This window comes from Ambystoma mexicanum, chromosome 3p, assembly GCF_040938575.1.
Source record: "Ambystoma mexicanum isolate Mex_15411 chromosome 3p, UKY_AmexF1_1, whole genome shotgun sequence".
Classification (NCBI taxonomy): Eukaryota; Metazoa; Chordata; class Amphibia; order Caudata; family Ambystomatidae; genus Ambystoma; species Ambystoma mexicanum.
The window spans coordinates 153,150,457-153,170,698 of record NC_090925.1 but is presented as its reverse complement, the minus strand read 5'-3'; the positions used below and the strand labels follow the sequence as shown (position 1 = coordinate 153,170,698).

The 20,242-nt window shown below is 44.9% G+C and overlaps 1 protein-coding gene across 1 annotated transcript in view; it reads left to right on the top strand.

The window, feature by feature from the left end:
* Positions 1-20,242, top strand: part of LOC138579505 (killer cell lectin-like receptor subfamily F member 1) — a 216,911-nt gene that overhangs the window by 119,970 nt on the left and 76,699 nt on the right. The window contains exons 4-5 of the mRNA XM_069649827.1: positions 814-951; positions 3,268-3,419. Coding sequence (XP_069505928.1) covers positions 814-951; positions 3,268-3,419 — 290 coding nt within the window. The remainder of the gene's footprint in view (positions 1-813; positions 952-3,267; positions 3,420-20,242) is intronic.

Sequence of the window (20,242 nt, the reverse complement as noted above, 5' to 3'; positions counted from 1 at the left end):
TATTGACGGTGTCGGTGCTTCAGTGAACAATCTGCCGGTAGGGGCTTGAACTACCGGCAGGTCAGGCCTGTTGGTAGTTCACTGCCCCTACCAGCAGACTTGTAGTTTGTCGGTCCGGAAAAGGTGCCGGTAACGTTGTTACTGTCACCTTATTTTCAGACAGGCAAACCTATAATGAGGGCCTTTGTCTTGTTGGAAAGTGAAACACAAGTGCTTCTCTTTTATACAGGGATAGACTTTTTTTTAATGGTGACCTTGTAAGTGGGTTAAACAATGGACCTCCCTAATAGCCAGATTCTCACCACCATCCATGTGATGCACACAAGTGTCAGAACATGTACAGCAGTAGTATGAACCACTCTACATGTATTTGCACATTCTCCATTTCTTCCTTCAATGTGAGGCTGGAAATACATTTTAAAATAAATTGGAAAAATATAGCAGGTGCTATGTCTGGGCACGTGGAAATCCCTGAATTGGGCGGATTTTCAAAAATACAACCAGAGGTAGCAGTCATTACTTCTAGCAATATTCCTGAACAGAATTCCGTCCAATCGGGGCCCATCATTTCAGAATGAAAGAACATTACTTTATTGTTTTCTTGTAGGCAGCATTTTTAAAACGAGGTAGCCGTGTTTGCAGATTAACGTTGCTGATCAGAGACCTCACAGCCAGCACCTATCCCAGGAGTCATTCACCTTTTTCTCTCCCAAATTATGTTATTTTCTGCAAAGTGAATAATGTAACATAAACTCAAGTACAGATACTGACAAACTTACCATCTGATCCAATGTCGTACATTCTTTGTTTCAGTTTATAAAGGTTATTTTGTGGTTCTGTGCGGTGCCGCGGGCAGCCAGCCCCTGCCATTCTCCAAGTCAGGCTTCGTCTTTGAGAATACCTTGCTGACAACAGAGGGATTGAAGGATCACCTGTGCGACGTGTCAAATGGTAAGACACCAGTATCAGGTGTGTGGCTTCTGGTTTATAATGGAAATATGTCTTTAAGTAAAGATTAAAGCAGGAACAAAGTACATCTTAATTCCCTAACCCTTCCCTGCAAGCCTTAAGAAGAACTCAGGTCTCAGCTGCCACTGGATTGTACCCATCACCATGCAGTTCCCATTTGTATTGACCCACAGTAGCTTACTATCAACATCATCAATTGCATTGATCATGTTGAGCATATCCTACAGTTGTTGCTGTGATTCGAGATTCAAGATCAAGAGACAAAGTTGACTTGTAGTTCAGAGAATTAATTAATTCTCCAGTGTGCCTGAATACCAACCATGTTTTTTTTCTGAAAGGCAGCCATGAACACATGTATGTTTATCTTATACAGTATTTATCCAGCGCCTTCATCCAAAGTGCTGTACAAATGAGGTGGCCCGGCTACAAGATTAAAGCAACAGTGACATGAACCACAAAATAACTGCTATTACAATGGAATATAATCAATACTTAGGGAACAAAATCACGAGGGAAGACAGTCTTCAAAAGATGAAGCTTAAGATGCGTTTTAAACTGAATTAAATTGGAAGAGAGGAACCAATATCCAGAAGAAGAGAGTTCCCTAATGTGGGAGTCAAAACTTGAAAATAACAGAATCGAAAAGATGTACAAGGAGTTCGAGAAATCAAAACATCAAACTGGAAAGCAGAGCAAAGAGGAACCCAAATCACAAAGATAACCAGGAGCCAAAGTCGGAACATATTAGAAAACAATATTAAGAAAGTGAAACTCAAATCTGGAAGAAATTATAAGCCGGTGCAATGAGGCCATATACGAAGAGACTCTGTACGAAGAATTTAGACAAAAAAGAATTCTCACAGCCGAGTAAAAAACAGAGTGAAGCGAGAGGAGTGCATAAAAAGTAGACCCACATATAGAGATAACAGTTTGCAACAACACTTTAGAAGACAAAAAAGTTAGCAAATTGTGAATTATCTTAATATTGTAATCATAAAATAAACAGGACTGAACTACAGATCCCACCTGGGCCTGCAAAGGAATTGATTAGTCAAAGATAAAGCCCAAATTACAAGACTTGTAGCCAGCTGTCAGCTGAAGCGGAGGGAAAGAGAAGGAGCAAGGAGATGAAATAGATTGGGAAGCAGCACCAAATAATCTCTGTTCTTTTTGGATTAAGACAAAGAAAACAGAATGACATCTGTGAACTAACAGCTAAAAGACATGCAGATAAATTCTGATCAATAGAATCAGTAAAGGATGGGAAAGGAAGCAAGATCTGGGCATCATCAGCATAGAAATGGACCTGACAGCCATGTTTCAACATCCGCAAAGTCAGAGGTGAAGTATGAAGTACAAAGTGTAGGAAGAAAGGCACCCAGAGTAGAACCATGGGGAATTCCAGAAAGCAACGTCGAGTGGTTCACAGTATCAAAAGTGGCACTGAGATGAAACAAAATAATAATCAATGACAACTTAAGAAGACAAGCCCAAAGAATAGAGTTAGAAACTGATAAGAGGGCGTTCTCAGTAGCATAGCCTGAACGAAAGCCCAATTGCCAAAGAGGGAATAAAATATGCAATTTAAGATAGTAAGTAGGCTGCAAGTGGACAATTCTTACAAGAATTTAAACAAATTAAGGAAGATGAGAGATTGAAAGGATGTTATAGAGGTTCAGAGTTATTTCCTAACAGAACAACAAGAAAAGCAACTTTAAAGACATCAGGAAACCTGCCAGATTGCAAAGATTTGAAAGAGTAATCAGAAAAAAAATCAAAAGAAGGTAAAACAGATGTAATCAAAGAAGTGGGAAGTGGATACAAAGAGGCAGCATGGAGGTTGGGATGGGCAATGGACAGTATAATATCATATTCGAAAATGGGGTCAAAAGAGGAAATAAGGTATTCACAAACTGGTGTATAGGAGGCACTGGGAACAGAATAAAATCCATGCCAACATTAGCCCTTAAATAAAGGAAGGGGATGCCACAGTCCCAGATGTCTTTGTATCAGAGCATCGTGGCACTTGTTTTTTTTGGATGAATAAAATCTAACACAACCTAAAACATGCAGGATTATTTTTTGGAGTAGCACCTGAGTTATTTGCTACTCTTCCTTCTGTGGAAGCTGAAAAATAGTCCAATTGGCCACAAAGCTGAACTAAGTTTTTTTTCCTACGATAATCCGCAGGACGCACCTGATGCAGGGGTCCTGCCAAGCACAAGAATGTGTTATAATTAGTTGACCAAACAACTGTGTGGTGGAATAGTGCATTAACTCCTTTTCTCCTCCATTTAGTGTCTACGTGTGAGATTTGCCCATACAGCTGGCTGCTCTCAAGGGGAAGGTGTTATTTCTTTTCTGAAGAATTTAATTCCTGGAATTCCAGTCTGGAATACTGTAATTTACGCCAATCGGATCTCATGACCATTGATGACCAGAGTGAAATAGTTAAGTATTGGTTGTTACAGTGTGTTATCGGCATTTTACTTTCAGTTTAATCAGTGGGCCATTGTGCTTCATGAAGGAACAAGTGGTTCTTCAGGTTTCTACTGATATTTTCTTTATATGTCAAATAATCATGAACGTGCAATGTCATAGAAGATAGTATTTGTGCACCTGATACAAAATAGATATATTAAATGAAAGGAAAGCACAATTAGTCTATGGGCCTCATTCCGACTCAGGCGTTAAGGGGTTTATGGCGCCGTAAACGGCAACGACCCTTAACGTCTGATTACAAGGTTCCCTTTGCGGGATGGCTGTTTAACGGCTGCATTTTGCAGCCGTTAAAAGCCATGCCGCAAAGGGACCTTGGCGATAATTACAGCACCGTAATTTACGGTGCCGTAATTATCGCCTTTCCCCATTCCCATTATGCCCTATGGGGCAAAAATGGGAATGGAGAAGGGGCCATTGGTGAATGGGGAATTACCGCCCCACTCACCTTGGAATGGGGCGGTAATTCCGCCATCCACCATGGCGGAATTGCAACCTTAGCGGCATGGACCGTGGTGCTAATAGCACCATGGTCCTCCGCCAAGGTTGTAATGAGGGCCTATGTTTAGATTTTAGAGTACATTGGGAGAGGAACTTAATGGGTACATTTAGGTTTGTAGCAAGTGGAAGTACTCGTTGTTGTTGCTCCATGAGGACCACCAGTGGGGATCACCCTATTATTTGCATACAGAACACCACTGAACATACTTCTTTGACCAACACTAATCGTGTATCATGTTACTGGTGCATCCACTCCACTTTCTTTCAGCTGCATCCCATTCCCAATCCTTGCTGCGGGAGGGTAATAAACGTGATGAAAAATCAGCAGGTTTAGTTCTAGGTAGATGAACAGGAAAATGTTTTATTATCTGGTTTCTTGCAAGAAATTCAAATGGCATCCCATCCTAACCCTCTAACCCAACCACCTTGCGCCTCCCCCCAGCTCTGCACTCAATCCCTTATCTTCGAAGATACCTATGTAGGTCTTCTGGCATGCAGTTCCCACCTTCCATATGACAAAACATACCCTTGTATCGATAAAATAGTCTGTCTGCTATTTCCATGGTTGCCAAGTGTCATGTGATAGTCTGCTTCTTGTAGTCCCCACCAACATATCATATCATCATATCATAACCAGGTCTAACGTATATGCAAGTTAGCAAGCATGATCTAAATTGCATGGATGCAATGTTGTGGGCACATACAGTTAAAAATACTACTTATATAAAGGGAATGTAAAACGTAACTTTAAACTTCTCTGCAAATGATTTTCCCCATGTCTACTGTCAGATCCTACACACACATGATGCTGTCAATTAGCACATTTTTCTGCTGCTTGCCTTGATGATTATAGAGCAACATCGCAATTTTGAAAGGCAATATTGGGCTTTGCTTTCCAAAGAAAAAACACCCACCCATGGTAATGCTAGGATTCAATATAAATGACAACAATTGGGAGCGTAATGTGATTAGTAACAAGCAAGGTATGTTTGAAAAATGCAAAGGCTTACGGTCAGAAATGTTCACCGGTGTACACCGCAATCTGTGTTTGAGCTGTTGTGACACAGGCACGTGATCAGAAAATGGCGTCACCAGCAGTTACCTCAGACCTCGGGCTGCGGGCATCAACCATGAACGAGAAGCGCAGCGGAGGAGACAATCATGGTTGCACGAAATCCTGCGAAGAAATTAAAAAGAAAATGTATGAAGGTTCACTGGTCGAACCCCCTAGAAAACATTGTATGCATGATGTCACAGTTCACACACACTCTGCAACACACTTTTCGGCTGTGCACAAACAACGATAAAAACCATACGCTCTCTCATGCAGTGCCTGGAAGAGTTGACTGCGATGAGTGGTTCAGGCCTGTGCTATAGGGGCACCTGATGCAGTGCAGAATTAGTGGGACGTCCACTGCAGTGCTGTTTGTCGTTACAACATTTGGCCTTTGCCTACCAACTTCCTAGTTTGGTAAAAGTGGGTCACAGTTTGATGAGTTACTTCACCATACAGCTAGTAGTTTTGACTAGTGGTGTGGAAATAAATAGTCCTTAAAATGCACAATTTGCATCACATTTTATCAAAAACCTCCCCGTTGGGTACTACTCAAACAGTCAAGACCATTTTATGCCCCGGTGCGACACTGGCTGAGTGCATGAGCGCCAGTGTACAATCACCGCCAGAATGTCAGCCTACACCCAGAGCCTCCAAGTGAGTTTGCTAACTTTGGCGGAGGAGCCTAGATGGGATAGCTCAGTCACCTCGCTCTGGCCCAGTGGGGTGAGGGTTGGTAACTTGGGAAGGGCTGCAGCCTCATGCAGGGATAGATAACACCTCCCTGACTGTGAGAGGTGAGGAAAGGGCTGAGGCCACGGCGAGCCAGCCCATACACTTCACCACAAGCAGAGGGTGTTTCTGCTCTCAAACAGCCATCGTGCAGGTGTGCAGGCCTACAGGGCCGGTGGCACACAGGGAGCTTGCAGGTTTTGTGGTTACTTAGAAGATAGATGCAGATTTGTCTAGTCAACTCTGCACTGGGGTCTCCTTAATCGGATTTGTAATGGGTTTTCTGGACGCCATAGAGGATGGAACCACCCACATGGCAGGATTTGGACCCTGAGCCCCCATGTGAGGTGGTGAGCACAATGGCGGGCACTAGATCCAATGAGATCTGGTGGTGTGTGGAGCGCACAGAAGGATGTACTCGCACAGGAGATCATGTTCATAGGACATATTTCATTATTATGAACTACTGTTTGTTTGCTTATCCATTTGTTGATATTATAATATGTAATACAAATTATGAAACCAAAACAAAAAAGTGAATTTTGGGAACATAAGAAGGACCACCAATTTCTCAAACGTGTCTGTGCTAGTAATTCAAACGTGCATTCCTTCGGAGCATGCAATGCACGCTGGATATGGTGCTCATTTCCTCTGTCAGAATAGTCACCCTAACAGTAAAATGTGTGCAAAGCATGAGACATATATACAGCTTTGGACAGTTTCATTGTTTAAGTTTGGGCTGTTGAGCAAAGGATGACTTTCCGATGCAGTCTGAGAACGTGTGCCAGACCCGCAGGAAAGACAGTTTTTGCAGGAACACAGCTCCCTTACGGTCACTTCCTCCCTTTTGCAAACTTAGAGAAACTGAAACCCACATAATCCAATGTACATTTGAATACTGCGCTCAATGTCCTTTGCGATCAGGATGATGCAACATATTCAGTCCTCTTGTTCTCTATTTGCTTGGTCATACTGTACACACTGCTTCAATCATCACAAGCCATGCCTCCACTTCCATACCAACAACCACCCAGCCATCCCCAGCTCTAATGTCCATCTCTAACCTCACATGACATAAGACAGCCCACAGGCGATGTAGCCAGGCCTAAATGCGCCTATATCCTGACCTGCAACCCCCTCCTACTTCAGCACGAGGTTTGCTATAGTGCTCTACTGCTGCAATGCACCCCTGTCCTTCTAGCCCTGGTGCACACACACACAACTCAGCTGGTTGTGTTACAGCCCCATAACTACGGCACCACACACACCGTCACAGACACACATCCATATACACAAACACCAGCACCCTTCGCAGCACCCAGGTGTCCTTCAAGTAGGAACTCATTCAATCTACATCATGCCAGGAAAAGGCGTTATATGGATGTGTCACCGCCCTGGTGGGTAGCAGGCTAATGCACCACGTCTGGATGAGTTTTTAATGTCTCGCAACATGTAGTCGTATCCAGGGACGGGACCGCCACCCATTTCTGCTGCCAGAGATGCAACTACGGAAGAAAACTTTGGATTGTAGACTAAATGCTGCCTGAGTTTCCAAGCACTATAAAACTGAAGGAACTATCCCGTCTGGCGGAGTTACTGCCAAGAAATGCAACTGCATTTGCTTTGGAAGTCGAGACCTCTTCAGACTCCTATCCTGCCTTGTGGCACTGATGTGCCTTGGACCTCAGGTTGATCGTTGCATGAACTTCAAGGAGCTATAGTCCTAAACTTGCAGACGGGGCCATAGGTGAGTGACTGACTGCCCTTGGGGGTAAGCAGAAGTTGCACACTAATTGTTGGCCATGCCATGTTGCTGCTCTTGGGTGACAAACCTTGCACGCTTCCCGCTTGCTGACAGGGAACATTTCTAGGGGCTAAAATCCTAATATTGGCGCAAAAGAACGATAGATGCGTCACTGCTTCAAATGGTACTGTCTGGAGATTTAATACAAAGAGAGTGTGGGTTACAGAATTACAGTTACAAAGTGGCCGCCAAGTTGATGGCGGAGGGCCTCGCTGACAGTGACAGGCTTGGGCAGTGTTGTGTACATAGACTGCACACAAGTCACCCCAATCCTGACAGAGACACGCCCTCCTTGTGTCAGTTACTGTGTACACAATGACTAACTTGGATGTGGGCAGCTGCGTTTGCGTCGATAGCTATAACTCTCGAAAAAGCATTCAAGCACTAGGAAGGGTATATTTATTTTCTTTTTACACTCCCACACAGTGCTGTTAAAAACACAACCTCACCTGCCATCTTCGAAAAAAACAGAAATATATCAGGATGTGTTTTGGATTCCCTCTGATCGACCCCGCCTCCACTGCACCGCAAGATAGGTAGTGAATTAAATGTAAGTGTTCATTGTCGTGCAATCTCCAACGAGCTGTGAAAAAAAGCAAAACATCTCCCCTGTGGAACCACACATAGGAATGAGCCCGGTGCTAATTATAAGCTAATCACTTCTCGTGTGCCCCACTTCTCTGCTGTAGCAGGAGGTCGAATGCGAGGGCAGGGGCAGTGTGGGGGCGAGACCTTCTTCAGAGCCTGTCAGGAGCAGGTGACGTCAGCAAGAGATTATTTGGTGCCAGAAGTAGCGAGGCGCACTACTGCGCGAACATGGGACTGAAGGTGGAAAAAAGAGACCAGGCCGCTTGATAATGTTAAAAGAAAGAAGTAGTAGGATTTTTCGCAAATAAGAAAACAAATCATATGTACGGTGTCCAAGTGGCCTGAATTACACTTCCACTATTGATGGAGAACGAGTATGCGCGTGTCCTTTGCTTCAGATAAATCCACATACAGGAACCTCGCAAAGGGGCGGCTCGTGGTCCCTAGGTGACCTTGGGGCTTCTAAAATAAAAAGGCAGTGTCCATAAAACAGTGTGCGGTTGATAGATGAGACATTATGTCAGCGCACTTATTTCTAAGTGTATTTGGCTAAATCACACAGATAATAATAGCGATTGAAAAGCATTATTGTATTCAAGACTGATCCGAGACATAGGTTCGGCAGAAGCAAGAGTTAAAGTGATTTTTATTTTGTTTTAAAGTTAGGGGTGGGGGCTCATGGGGCTGGCTCAGAGCGATAAATCACCTGGAAGGATAGGCACACACTACCCCAGAGGCAGACTACGGAGAGTCAGGGGAGGGGAGAGGTGTATTGCTAGCGTGGGATCTTCAAATATGAAGAGCTTGCGGGTTTCACTGCAGACAAATATTGTCAGGATAAATTGGTATCGAAGACAGGGCCTAAATGGAAGACCCAACATACATTTGAGAGGATCATGATAAGCGATGAAGAGTACATGTACGGACAGGGGCGTCGTAAAACACCTTATGGGGTGTCACTGTGCACATAGAGGGTGCCCATAAGGCTAATTCAGGGGTTTCATAACACAGAGGCTCTACAATGCCCATGATACAGGAGCTCCCATTTTTGCAGAACACACACAGTGGGCCTGATTCATGGACATTTTCGCACAGTGCAAAGGGACTTTTCACTGGTGCAAAGTGACTTTGCACTGCCAACAAGCACCCTGATTCACCCCTGTCTTTTTGCCGTGCAAAGTGACTTTGCACGGAAAAAAGACACTTTGCACTGTTCTGTGAATCAGGGTGTTTCTTGGCATTGCAAAGTCACTTTGCACCAGTGAAAAGTAACTTTGCACCAATGAAAAGTGCAAAACATTCCTTGAATTAGGCCCAGTGTGTCTATAATTTAAAAGCAGACCACACATATACATATAGGTGCTTTTCAGAGCGCAGATCGGCTGCCCTTCTTTTTCAGTACAGGGGTAACAAGATGCACATCTAGGGCACATTCTTAAAAACGAATGCAAATAAAACAGCTGAGATAATGCACTTTTTTATTTGCATTAGTTTGAGAAATGGGCGAGTCTCCAAAGGGCCCGGGCAGAGCTTTATAATGCACATACTGGCCGTCAAACACATAGGTAGTGGCCCCACATCTCAAAACAGTGCATATAAGGCCTCCTGGTGGCCCAATCACATACAAGGACTGCCCAACCCATATAGGTTCCATCAGCACTACAGGAGACTCTGCATTACACAGGAGCCCCTCAGATCACACGGGGGCCACTCAGCACACACTATGCACCCCCCATACATGACCTTATTCACATGCGGGGGTTGGCCCCTCGGCACATAACATGTTGATCAGTCCATTTATGGGGTCCATCAGCGCATGCAGGACTCATCAACACTTTCAAAGAGTGCTTCAGTACATGAAAGGCTGCTGGACATACAAGCCCCCCTCAGCAACTACAGGCCCGTCAGCACACAGTGGAGCACCACTCATACAGGCAGGTATAGGCCCTTGCCACACTGGTAGAGGCGCATAGATGGGGCGGCGTTACCCCATACTGCAAAACAATACCAGGACGCGAAAGGGGACAGGACAGCGTTGCAGTGGTAAGTGGCGACATGGGAGGGAATAGGCAGGCAGGCAGGGAATGGTCTGGGAAGTGGAGGGGGGTCAGGTAAGGAGAGGGTGGATGAGTCATGGGAGTTCCACATAGCTCCCCCAGATAATGAAAGCGGGGAGGCCTGTGAAATATTGGTGGACGCTGGTGGTATCCCCCAGAGTGTTAGCAAGTGGCATAGGTGGGTGGGAGAACAGGGAAAGGAGGGTGATCTTTTTTCCAACTCCAGTTGCACAAACATTTAAGCACAATGGATCTTTTTTCACCCATCACATAGAACCGAATGGGAAACCATGCTTAGAGGGGCCCAAAGCACACATTGGGCCCATGAAATACAAGAGCCACTCAGCATGCACAGAATCTCCTCACAACATTCAAAGGCCTGCCAGCACATAAAGGGGCCCTTCAGCACAAAAAGGGTCTCAGCACACACCCAGGGGCCTCTTGGCACACATTGGGCCCCATCTCATATACTGTGCATATTCAGGCTACACAGCACAACGAAGGCCTCTTCTGCCCGTAAGAGAGCTGGTCAGCACACATGCAGGTCCTCTTTGCACACGCATGACACCTCCACCCCGCCCCCATAGCACATACAGTGCCAAACGCCACAAAAAGGGCCCGTTAGCAGCTACCTCAGCAGAAAGAGACCTTTCAGTAAAGGGGTGAGTGACCCTGTAATTCAAAGAACAATGAGGAAGGATTACACAAATAATAACAAATTGCTCTTTTATTCTCTCTCCCTATCACACTCTCTCGCTAATATAGTGCCACCTCTCTACTTCACTCTCTCTCTACTGCACTCCCTCTTTAACACACTCCCTCTGCCTCTAGCCCACTCTCTGTAACCGCTCTTCTTTATGTGTACCTTGCTCTCTTCACCACACACTCTACACCAATCGTTCTCATCTCACTCTCTCTTCCTCTCCTGCACCCTGCTTTCCTCTCACTCACCCTTGTATACATTGTGCCACGCACCCTGAATTTATTTTCATCCTCTCAACAATGCACATTCATGCGCCCTTTACTGGCAGCACCCTTGTTGTGACACCCCCTTGCCCCCTGTCTCTCTTACCACCTCGCACAGAGCCCATGATATCATCTGATGATAAAGCATTTATAACGCGGCTATACACAAGTGTTTCAAGGCGCGACCAGGCAAAGGGGAGAACAGAGGGAAGACAGAGACAGCGATCTCATTACCATCCTATGCACCCTATTTTTTTCTCTAACCCTGTTGACTTTTGAACATTGGGTCTTTTTCACCATTGCAGTTAAAGCTCTCTTTTGCACCTTAGCTCTAACTCGCATACACTCAACAATTCATAAGAAACAGTCAACATATTTCATCTAGTAAACACAGTCACTCGGCGTGTTACACTAATCAAAGAAATAAAATAAGTCAATAATTGAAGCTAGGTTATACCCACATTACAACATTCATAATAGCAACGGCAACTTATCATTTCCAATTGTAAACGCTGGATATTCAGAACCCCCCCAAACATAAGATGTCCAAAAGCATTTGATAGAATGCTAGAATGACAGTGGATGGACATAGCCAGAATATAACTAGAACACACAACGACTCAGGAACATGCGGCACATCTCAAACACAGCGGACAGAGCAAAGCAAAGCAGAATTGCAGCTGCTCTCCCAAGGCAACGAAGGGCCCGGTAGCATACCTCGCTCTGACCAGGCAGGCTCGCATTGAAACTCATTCCTTCCCTAATGCCACCCACCCTTCCCTCAACAGAAGGCCATGTGCCATATAATGCCAAATGCAGGCCCCGGCAGCATAATTCGGTCTGACATCATTCCTTCTCTAATGCCACCCACCCTTCCCTCAACAGAAGGCCATGTGCCATATAATGCCAAATGCAGGCCCCGGCAGCATAACTCTGTCTGACATCATTCCTTCCCTAGTGCCACCCACCCTTCCCTCAACAGAAGGCCATGTGCCATATAATCCCAAATGCAGGCCCCGGCAGCATAACTCGGTCTGACATCATTCCTTCCCAAGTGCCACCCACCCTTCACTCGAAAGGAGACCAAATGTAGGCTGTCACTACTTGTACTCAAGCAGTGGGTCCAGAAGGCGCTGTCACTGATTGATGCCAAGTCGTGGATCATGTATTCAGCCAGGTTTAATTAGTGCAATGGTGTTTGACATGCCAGGGCACTCAGTGAGAATATGTCTCACGGCTTCCAAACAGTTGGGATGTTTACAGCCACCGCAAAATCTTTCACACCGCATCATTTTTAGAGCAGGGACAGAATTTGCCAAAACAAGCAGACGACGTAATGGAAATAACAGTATAAATCTACAGGGGTTTCCCGAGGGGCAGACGCTGTGGCTGGCACGCCCGGAGTATACAGCATGTATGGAACGTGATGGTGAGATTTAAGCCCCAGCAAGCGTGTGTAATTATTTCTCTTGTCCCAGTCCCTTAGTTTCATTTTAAATTCTTTGCAAAGCTTTGGCCCTTCTGCCCTCAAGTCTCGCTTTAGAGACCAGTGAGTCACTTATAGCTCCCGAATGTACTGTACGCATATAGCGTATGTTCCCCTGCTCTCCACATCATAATGCCAGTCGCCCCAGCAGTAAGACACGGACGCTGTGGGGTACTCTGGACCTTCATTTGGTCACGTTTCATGTTTAATATCGTGCTGGCCGGATTTCAAATCGATCCTGTCCTGGGGTAGCCAGTCCCCCTACTTTCAGAGAGTGAGTCTACGGCAGTGGAGGCTGGTGACTTTGAAAGGTGGTGGGGCGTACATTTCTCTGGGCGAATTTTGGAGCGAGCGAGCCCAATTTACATCAAGGGGTGTGCGTGGAGGACGTTCTCCCACCTTGAACAATTTTGAAAAATTGGTTCTATTGTATATCCATAAAGAAATACATTCTATAGCTATCCAGAAATGATATATCAGTAATATATCTAATATCCAGTAGTTTCCTAATGAGTGCTGCCATTTTATTGAGCAGCTTGATAAGCCAATAAATTAAAAGTATGCACTGGGATAAAATGCTCAACGGGCGGGGCACTAGAATGGCAGGATGTTTTTGGGTGTCATACCACAAAAATAAGCAAGCACAGATTAAAGAAATCAAATGGTGTATTTAAGATTAAGAAATGTGTTTCACTGTGCAAATGCCTTTTCATTGTTACATATTAAACTGGAAGCGGAGCATTTAGCAAACAGTGCTGCCAGCATGTGCGAAGCCTATTTTTAAGAGAGATGGCCCCTGACCAAAAGATATTCGTAATCCTATCCCATATTTACCCCGAAAAGACAGGTTAAGCCAAGAAAAGAGACTGTAAAACGTGACGTGATTGCTGGCTGGTCACTCAGAGGACTACCTTTAAACCTGTTGGAGTGTCCTTTGCAGGGGAGAGTAAACCACCACCCCTGGGGATATCTATGGACCTGAACATTGAAAGATACACTGGGACGGGGAAGAGGGGTGTCGGTTGTTAGTTCTGCCAGATGAGGCTGTTGCATGGGGGTGGTTGTGTACCTAGACTTTGGTATGCTTCTGTGCACACACGGTTGCCTCCCTCATCCTCTCCCGCTCCCCTATGTCCCACCAAAGGCTAAGTGCACTCAATAACAGCCTGCATAATACATCATCACGCTCTTTAAACATAAGCCATAAGTCACCTGTACAACATGTACCCGAGATAAGGGCCGTAAAAGGAGAACAGAGGCACAGACACGGCCCAGATAAATCACTCACCAATGGTGTGTCATGATTCATGACTTACTCAAAGTGTGTCTGGAAAGTAGTGCTGGTATGATATGATATGATAGGTTATTGATAACGTGCTTAATACCCAGAGGTTTCTAAGCGCGGACCCAGAGATCGAACCTGTGTTGCTCCGCGTCGTCTTGCTTCCAAGGTGAGCCCGTTGCCCCTAAGCTATCCTCCCGATAGGAACCCATTAGCATAGCATTCAGAAAACACACACACGGAGAAACACTGCACTTTATGATTTTACCCAAAATATTCTAGGAATGCTGCCAGGAATGGTAAACGAAAACTTAGAACCTACGAATGGCTTCAATTCGGTGAATGCATCTGATAAACTGCGCAGACGTTTTATTCCACAGCAAACTCCAGCACATAACAACACTTCTGTATATGTCACTGATCAGAGCGCTTCGATGCCTTTACATATGGCAGGATGTGCTATACAAATATAAGATAATGGGCCTCATTCCGAGTATGGCGGTAAGGGATAGCGGCCACCGGTAACGAGACCGGTGGCGGTAATCCCTTACCGCCATACTCCGAGTTCCCTTTGCGCCCTCGCCCTTAACGCCTGCTTTGAGCAGGTGTTAAAGTCGAGGGCGCAAAGGGGCCTCCAAGCCAATAACGGTGACCGTAATGAACGGTCACCGTTATTTGCATCTTCCCCATTCCCATTGAGCCCTATGGGGGCTCATTTGGGAATGGGGAAGAGCCTTGGTGAATGGGGAATTACCGCCCCGCCGACCTTGGAATGGGGCGGTAATTCCGCCATCCACCAAGGCGCTGCCGGTCCGGGTACGGCGTCAACCAAGGCGTTAATAGCGCCATTGGTTAGCGCCGTACTCGGAATGAGGCCCAATGTAACATTGATACACGGCTATATTAAGGGTCTTTCTAGTATTGGGAACAAGTAGCAATTCTGGACGTTTCTAATTTTAAAATCATTTGAAATTTTCTAAGAATTGCACTTTTTTTGCACTATTTGATTGGTTGAAAAGTATTCACACAGGCTGCACATTGCTTTACACTAGCAGGTAGCACTGCAATGTGTGCACGTCAAGGGTAGACACGTGCACATACACTGGCCATAATGTCTCTGGACGGAGCCCACAACTGATGACGCCAGCCGATGCGTGTTGAATGCTGGCACAGAATGCTGGTACGGAAATGGCATTTGAGATAGTGTGTGCGTAGTAACAATACAAGATATGTAATACAAAAATCAAGCGTATATACAAATGCATGGCATTGTATTGACATTAATAATCTCTCTGGCACATACAAAGGAAAAGAGTCATATATCTCTCTAGTGTTGGTATACTGTGGTGCCCCCAAAGCCGACAAAAAATTACATATACAGGGCATATCATCGTATAAACGCCACTACTAGAGTACAGTGGCGTGTTTAGCACAGAATGTATACATTAGTTGAATGCTAAACATAGTGTTACAAAAAAGTGCGTTTAAACCATGTTTAAATCATATATGGATTAACAAAAATTCATGTTTTAAATAAGTTCATGATCTTGCAAATGTCTGTCTTGGGTTGATTAAGTTATGTATGAAGAAGCACTGCCCTCTTAGACAAAGAAAATTTCCTGCAGAAAAGGTTTGCATTTGGGCTAATTTGCATACCCACAATGCATTTGATCCACAGTCATTCCACACTCAATCGGTTAGAAGAAAAGACAGAGGATCACGGCTGCACCTTCTACAAATTAAAAGAAAGTTAACCATATAAAAAATAAAAGAAACAACTTGCAAAAGAAAAATTCTGAGAGGTCAATTAACTGTGACATGTTTGTCTTGCTGTAATCTTGACCCGGACAGGCTAAACAGCATCAAATATTTTAAAAATGGGTTTGGAAAAAATATATGAATTGAATACTGACTTCATATCTGGTCGGCTTGAACTCTGCATTAGTATTTTGTTATTGGTTTTATATAGTTTGAAACTAGCTAGGCAGCAACAGAGTGCGGTGACAGGGAAGTTACAGGTTGTACTAGCTTGTGAATCCCACACTAGGGGGTCGGCATATAACCAGGGTATTCAGTCCCGTCCTGGAATGCAGGTGCATGAAGGCTTCAGTATGGTGTTCCAGTAGGCCAGGTGCCGGGCGTAGCAAGATAAGGCCTGTCTCCTTGTTTAATCTCGATTCATGCAATGGTCTAGCATTACACCTTAGTCGCGACTCGCAAGTAGGCAATGGTTGCCTTATGTGTCATGCGGGCAGTTTTGATGAGTGTCCATGATGGTTGGGAAGTCTACTGTGTGCTTTATGCATGCAGTGAACACAGCCCAGATGTCTGAGTGGTACACCCCTCCCATGTCTCATTGGTACACTGTTTGACCACTTGAGTTCACTGAATACGTCTGTACACTTGTCTAAGTGTTAGGGAGAATTCTCGTAAATGTGCTAATTCCCTTCATGTTAGAGACCTCCAGCAACTTTGCTGGATTTTGAGGACTTGATTTTTTTACCTAGAAAGTGTGTGAGCCTTTTTTCCCACTCTTTCATGTGTTTTGATGTGTGTTTTACATTTGTGTTCTTTGATTATGGAGTTTTAGATAACTCCATGGGCATCATCTTTTGATGTGTGTTACACAGCACCTTCAGTGCAGTGACACAGGGATGTCTTTTAGACTTCCCAAAGGTTTAAGTACCTTCTCTGGGATAAACTACTGTTTCCCGGAGAATGTAAAGTGAAATTGACTTTACTAGTCTTTTCCAACTTCCTGGACCCAGCACACACCATCTTACAATGGAGTGCTGGAGGGTTTACATAGTATCCCTGTGTCTAAACACTCATGTAGCAGTCACATGCTACCCTTTCCTATTGAAAAGGCTGGTGGCAGTGGTTTTAAAACGAACTACCATGATTTTTCCCGACCGCGAACACCGGTAGCTAAAAATCACGGGAGCCATGTATTTCAAGATGGCGCCTTAAGCCCCTTTGTTTAAACAGGTCCCGGTCTTCTTTTTTCCCCATTTCTTTTTGGAAAGGTCCTTCTAGTGTTTGTATCTGAGCGCCAAACCAGGTTTGGTCCCTTTGTTCGTGTGACTTTGGCGGGCTTTAGGACTGAAGTCCGGCCTTGGCGTCTGAGTATCTGGGGTGGGCAGGAAGTGAGGGAGGTGCCCGAAACTCCCTGTGCTTAATCTCCTAGGAGACCCAAATGCACTCTGGCATGATTGGCTGGCTGACTGTCCAGCCAGGACAGCCACCCTGCTGGGTGAGTGACAGCTAGGCTGGAATGAAAGGGAGAAAACTGTTTAAAAGGCGAGTCTCGTCGACTGGAAGGCAGAGTCGACCACTGGACTGAAAGAACCGAAGACGAGCTGGAAGAAGACGGCTGCTGCAACCACTGGACCGTCGGTTTTCCCGGTGAAGCCCTGTTGCAGGTCTGAATTGCCAAACTCCATTCGACATAGAAGCTCCTTCAAGGAAGGCTTCTTCCTTTGAGTTGGTGGGACAAATCAACTCGTAAGACACCTGGATACCATTCTCAAGTATGGTTAGGTTTAACCAGGGAGAGGGACACCAGTTTGTGTTTTTGAATCTACAGCTACTCGAACTAAAGTGACTCCATTTTGTTTGCTTTCTTCAACGATCCCGTGCAGTGCAGGAGTCCCCCGACGTCCTCCCTCTTGTCCCCATGACTGAGGCTCAGGAACAGTGAGATCTGCAGGAACTGCCAGGAACCACGACTTCAGCAACATTTGTTTTCTTCATACAAAGGTACTGTGCCAACCCAATTGAGAGAACGCCACTCTCGCGGTGAAAGTTCGTGAAACTTTCCCAACTCGCAGGCCTAATCAGCCTGTGACCCCACAAATGATTCTTTTTTACCTAAACTACTTCTGAGAACTTTTACAAAGACTTTACCGTTTGATGCCAGAACTGCTCTTTCCTATCCAGAACGCTAGCCCATTGACTTTGGCCTGGCCTATTGACTTGAATTGAACTATTCTGGTGACCTGAAACTATTTGCACTGCCTAGAAAGTATATGTAATCTATTCAACTTACTTTTGTCCTTTTTGCTCACTGCTAAGTAACTGAACTGCCATTTGGCTCCTTTTTCAGGGGAGCTCAAACTGTCTCATAAACTTAGAGTTTTGTATTGAAGTGTATTGGTATATAATATTAAGTTGTCTTCTTCTAGTGAAATGTTTTATAAATGATTGTGTAATAAATTAATAAGTGTTTTACCAAGAAACCTTGAGTATAAGTGTCTACTTGAACCACTGTGGTTGAAAGTCCTCTGTGTAACTACTTGTACTGCTCACATTCACCCTTGAGATAAGCCTGGCTGCTCAGCTCACTACCAACAAACTGTGTGGTACAGACTGATACCAAAGGTTGGCCTTGCATACACCTGTAGTCCTAATTGTGTGTGGTGGTCCCAGCGGGTACTGCATGCAATTCTGTCTAACCACAAGTTTTGCATTCTATAACCGAGAGTGTTATGTTACATCTGCGTCGTACACATACTAGACAGCCGTGGCTTTGCACACAGCAGTGTATATTCAAGTGGTACACATTGGACAAGACTGGAGGCCTCCCCCTGTGTGAGCCATACTCATGCATTGAACTAACTTGTACAGCGCATAGCACGAATATGCGCTCAACAAAACCTGCACATGCATCTGAGCCCCCCAAAGAGTGCATTGCTGCAGAGCATGCAGTGTGCACCACTACATTATACAGCGCATAGCATAAATATTCGCTCAACACAACCTGCGCATGCACCTGAGCTCCCCAAACATTGCATTGCTGCAGAGCATGCAGTGTGCACCACTACATTATACAGCGCACAGCATAAATATTCGCTCAACACAACCTGCGCATGCACCTGAGCTCCCCAAACATTGCATTGCTGCAGAGCATGCAGTGTGCACCACTACATTATACAGCGCATAGCATGAATGTGCGCTCAACACAGCCTGCGCATGCATCTGAGCTCCCCAAACAGTGCATTGCTGCAGAGCATGCAGTGTGCAGCACTATATTATACAGAGCATAGCATGATTATGCGCTCAACAAAACCTGCGCATGCATCTGAGCTCCCCAAACAGTGCATTGCTGCAGAGCATGCAATGTGTACCATGTGCATACAATGACATGTGTCTTCATGTCTGAGTGAAGGAGTATGCGTGCCATTTAACACAGGCTGCATACGTGAATGGGACACTCGTTACAAGGACCCAGGCCATGTGCTGCTTGTGCTATCATGCCATGACATGCCATGAACAGGGGCCCAGCTGAAGGTTGTGATGCGTGCTTCCTGGAGTTATATGGATATGCTTTGTCATGAGACCACATCACACACCCAGCTCAATATACTGTTGCTTAGTCATGCTGAGGTTTTCTACTAAGCAGAAGGATTGGCCTATGTTAATGCAACATAACATCCCCAGTTCTAGGGACGTCGAGGTTACATTGCAAATCCTAAAAAGGATAATGATTGGTTATTTAAATGGCATTTTCGTAGAAAACGAAGTTGGTACTCATTTATGGACTTCAGAAAGATGAATGGCTGAGTTGACCTTGCAGGGATTTGAACCTGCGACCTGCAGATCGCACATAGATCACAGCAGCAAGCTCTCAACCCGCTGAGCTATTTTAACGGTAAAAAGAACCCAAAATTCAGCAACTTGTACTCTCCAAGGGCAGTGCTTATGGCCGCGTTCATCATTTTATGAGCCCTTGATGATGTCATTGAACAATTTGTTGATGTAATTGGAACTAGTGTAAGCGCAGATATTTGACTTTCTTTTGTGATGAATTGTGGGACTTTTTTGGCTCGCATTGTAACATTCATGTCTGGCGAAATTAAGGTTTTCTGCCAATATACAGTTCAATAACCGCTTCATATACATATACACCCTTCAAGGTTTGGAAAGTAAGGATTCAAACGTGAGTCCAACCCGCAGGTAATGACTAGTCCTCCATTTACAGTATGCACTATTTTGTACTGATTTTCACTGTTGCTTGGCACTGTTGCATACTGATTTGCAAGGTTCATTTGCACTGTTCCAGCCCTATTATCAAACAAAATAATAAAACAATGGCTGCTGTGATTTTAAGTGCTGCTCAATGTGTTTTTTACCGTCTTGTGCGGGAGGCAGTGTGCAATGCAGCTCAGTGTGATGACGAAGAGGGCCGCTTTATTGACTTTATTGCCTCCTCTCCTGAACTCACCAGTAGCCAATTCAGGGGGGGGGGGAATACGGCAGCCAAGCTGCACTGGTGTAAAGATATACAACAACGCGTGACACTTGA